At 66.7% G+C, this 3,353-nt stretch overlaps 1 protein-coding gene across 1 annotated transcript in view; it reads right to left on the bottom strand.

The window, feature by feature from the left end:
- MNEG_11598 (RNA-binding protein 28) overlaps positions 1 to 3,213 on the bottom strand; it is a gene marked incomplete at both ends in the record, with an annotated part of 4,011 nt that extends 798 nt beyond the window's left edge. The window contains 6 exons of the mRNA XM_014039928.1: positions 20 to 691; positions 1,006 to 1,134; positions 1,769 to 1,831; positions 2,076 to 2,259; positions 2,605 to 3,014; positions 3,142 to 3,213. Coding sequence (XP_013895382.1) covers positions 20 to 691; positions 1,006 to 1,134; positions 1,769 to 1,831; positions 2,076 to 2,259; positions 2,605 to 3,014; positions 3,142 to 3,213 — 1,530 coding nt within the window. The remainder of the gene's footprint in view (positions 1 to 19; positions 692 to 1,005; positions 1,135 to 1,768; positions 1,832 to 2,075; positions 2,260 to 2,604; positions 3,015 to 3,141) is intronic.
- Between the last annotated feature and the right edge of the window lie 140 nt (positions 3,214 to 3,353).

The following is a 3,353-nucleotide window of genomic DNA, read 5'->3' as shown; positions in this document are numbered from 1 at the left end:
CGGCGCCGCCAGCCGCAACGAGGTCCAGCGCCTGGTCTGCGCGCCGCTTGCGCTGCTGCGCGCCCGCCTCGCGCCGCAGCTGCTGCTCCTGCTTCGCCGCCCGCGCCGCAGCCGCCGCGGCGGTCGCCGTGGCGGCGGCCGTGGCCGCTGCGTTCCTGGCTCCGCCCTTGCCGCCGGGGCCAGCCTTCTGCTGCTGCTTCTGCTGCTGTTTCTGATCCTGCTTCGGCTGCCGCTGCTTTGGCTGCTGCTGCTTTTGCTTCTGCTGCGTCTGCTCTGGCTGCGGAAGCTTCCCGCCGCTGCTGCCGTTGGCCTGCTGCTCCTTCTCCTGCTCGTCCCGCTCCCGCCGCCGCAGCTTGCGCGCCTTCCACCGCGACACCTTTGGCGCCGCCCCCTCGTCGCCTGGCGCCGCGCCGCCGCCCGCCTCGCCGCCCGCCTCGCCACCCGCCTCGCCGCCCTGCTGCTGCTGCTGCTGCTGCTGCTGCTGCTGCTGCTTCTGCTGCCGTTTTGCCTTGACCTTGCCCTTCTTGCCGCCCTGCTGCTGCTGCTGCCCGTTGCCATCGGCGCCGCCATCGCCACCATCGCCCTCCGTCTGCGGCTGCTGCTGCTGCTGCTGCTGCTCCTGCCGCTGCTGCTGGTCCTCCTGCTGCCGCTGCCGCTGCTTCTCGATCTTGTGCTCCCGCATCTTGAGGACCTGCAGTGGCAGGCGTCAGAACGCAAGAGCGAGGGTCGAAAACAGTTTGCAAAACGAGAGCATGGAGAGGCGTCCCAGACGTAAGGCCCGCCGTTTCGGCGCGGCCGTGTGCGCCCACGGCGCTTGTTGAAACGCTGGTCTCAGCACGCACCCGCACGCATTGTCACGAGGAGTTGCACCCATTACAGCGCTGACATGTGCTCCCCCACACGTTGGCCCCTACATGCGCACAAGCGGCCCAAGCGACCCCAAACACACACACTCTCTCTCTCTCACACACACTCACAACCACACGCGCGTGCACGCCCGCACACCTTGACGTTCTCAATAGCAAACTCCACGATCGGCCGCCTGTCTGCGCTGAACGCCGCGGGGTTGTTGTTGAGCTGCCGCAGCGCCGCCAGCGCATGGTCGTGGCGCTCAAACTCCACAAAGCCGATGCCCTGGGGCCGTTGGTGACGGGATGGGATGGGGTCGGATGGGGCGGGATGGGATGGGATGAGACACAAAGAGGTGCTTGGGATGCATAGTATGGGACTGGATGAGATGGGCCGATTTGTGAGAGGGCGGAAGAGGCCGGGATGAGTTGAGAGAGGAACAGGAAAGAATGGGGCAGGACGATTTAAGATGGCATTGTTGAGAGGAGAGAATGGGGCAGCGAAGGATGGGATGGTAGAGGATCGGGCGAGGTGGCGAGGGAGCGGTGAGACTATGAGCGGTGGGACGGGGTGTCGCCAGATGAGCGGGCTTGTGAGCCGGAGGGATCCCGAAATGGGCGCATCCACGTGGCGGCAGGGAGCGACTGATTGGACATGGTAGAGGCATGCATTGCGGCAAGTGGTGCGGCCGGAAAGAAGCAGCTCGCGACGTCGAGGTGCAATGCGGTTGCCAGCGGGGCGAGAGGGTGGAATGGGGGCCGAAAGAATGCCGCGGCCGGCCAGCGCGGGGGCAGAGCGGCCTCGGCGGCCTCGCTGCCGGCGCGTGAGGCGCGCTCAGCGTGTCTAAGGCCTCTCAGTGGCGAATATCATTGAGGTGCTGCAGCGGACGTGATGCGCCCCTTCGACTTTTGCTCCGCACCTTGGACTTGCCCCTGGGATCTCCCTTGGGATCCGGCCGGTCCTGATCCCTCAGGATCTTCACCTGCGAGTCACGCCAGGGTTTTGAGGTGGTGGGTAATACGAGTTTTAGGCCGGAAGGGCAGCATTCGACCCTGAAGGCTGGCGGATGCAAAAGCGGAGCGCGTACAGGGCGGCCACCGGAGCGCTGCTCGCGACGGCGTGCGCCGCCCTCTCTCAAAGCTGCTGGGAGCGACTTCTGCATGATCGCGCCCGCCCTGATGAGGGGCTTCGGGGCGGCGTCGGGTCTGGTCAAACCACGCCCGCACCTGTTTGACCACTGGGTTCTCCTTCGTGGCGCGCTGCTTCACGGCGTCGACAAACAGCGCGCGCAGCCGCCGCTCGTCGTAGCCCGAGGGGATGTTTCGGACGCTGAGGCGCAGCGGGGACAGCGCGAAATTGGGGGACTTGAGCTTCACATTCTTCTCCTCCGCGGCGCGCTTGCGCTTGAGCCTGTTGTAAACAAAAAAATTGGTAGGAGAGATGGGATTGCAGGTTTCGAGGGCCTTTTTGGGGTCGGGGCCGGGCGCCAGGTACAGGGGATGGGTTGTAGCTGTGGCGGCGTCGTGCGGCGTGAGCGCTGCTTGCACACACGAGGCTGCTGACCCCAGCTTTCACCCAAATCCTGAAACGGGCCCCCCAAGTGCATATGTCCGCACGCAATCCAGCCGGCAGTCCCGGTGCTTGCGCGTCCCCGCCCCCGCGGCCCCCCTCTTGCTGATACCCACACGCACACAAATGCCAATCCCACACAACAACACGCACTCACACACACCACACACACAAACACACGCGCACCTGTCATACTCTGGCATGCTGACCCAGGCCGCAGACCCCTCCTCAATGTGTCCCTCCTTCGCAAGGTACACGTTCCTCCGGTCCGCGCCCTTGCCCCCTACGCCCGCGCCGCCGGCGCCGCCCACACCGCCGCCAGCTGCGCCCCCGAACCCCAGCCCCTTCGCCGCCGCCTGCTCCGCCGCCAGGCTGCGCGCGCCATCCTTATCCAACGCCAAGTCCAGCTCAAACGCGCGGCCCCGCAGCTGCAGCTCCGGCCCCTTGCCGGCCCGCGCGCGCGCGCACGCTGCCGCGGCGGCGGCCGCGGCGGCGGCGGAGCGAAACTCGACGAACGCGGTGCCTTTGAACACCCCAGTGGACTTGTTGCTGACGAGGCGGCAGGCCTTCACTGGGCCAAAGCGCTCCAGGCGCGCCTGAACGTGTGTTGGGGGAGCGAGTGGCGGTAAGCAGGTTAGGGGTGTGGGCGGTGAATGGAAAGCCTCTCTGGGCTGGCTCGCCGCTGAAGAGGGGACCTGATGCGATGTTCCCGTGCCGCTGTACCCCGGAAGCGGCGAGTGATCGGGCGCCGCGGGCCCCCGCTCGCCGGGTGTTTGTGCGTGAGAGATGGCGCATGCGCTGTGAGGTGCAGACTTGGGCTACCAGGCGTGGCCCCGTCTGCCGCCCGCCTGATCCCCCCTTGATCACGGATCCTCACCTGCAGCTCTGGCGCTGACGTGTCCAGAGCAAGCCCCCTCACAAACACGGTGCTGCCA

The sequence above is a fragment of the Monoraphidium neglectum genome (assembly GCF_000611645.1).
Source record: "Monoraphidium neglectum strain SAG 48.87 unplaced genomic scaffold scaffold02822, whole genome shotgun sequence".
In the NCBI taxonomy this organism is placed as follows: Eukaryota; Viridiplantae; Chlorophyta; class Chlorophyceae; order Sphaeropleales; family Selenastraceae; genus Monoraphidium; species Monoraphidium neglectum.
This window is presented reverse-complemented; position numbering and strand designations above follow the sequence as displayed.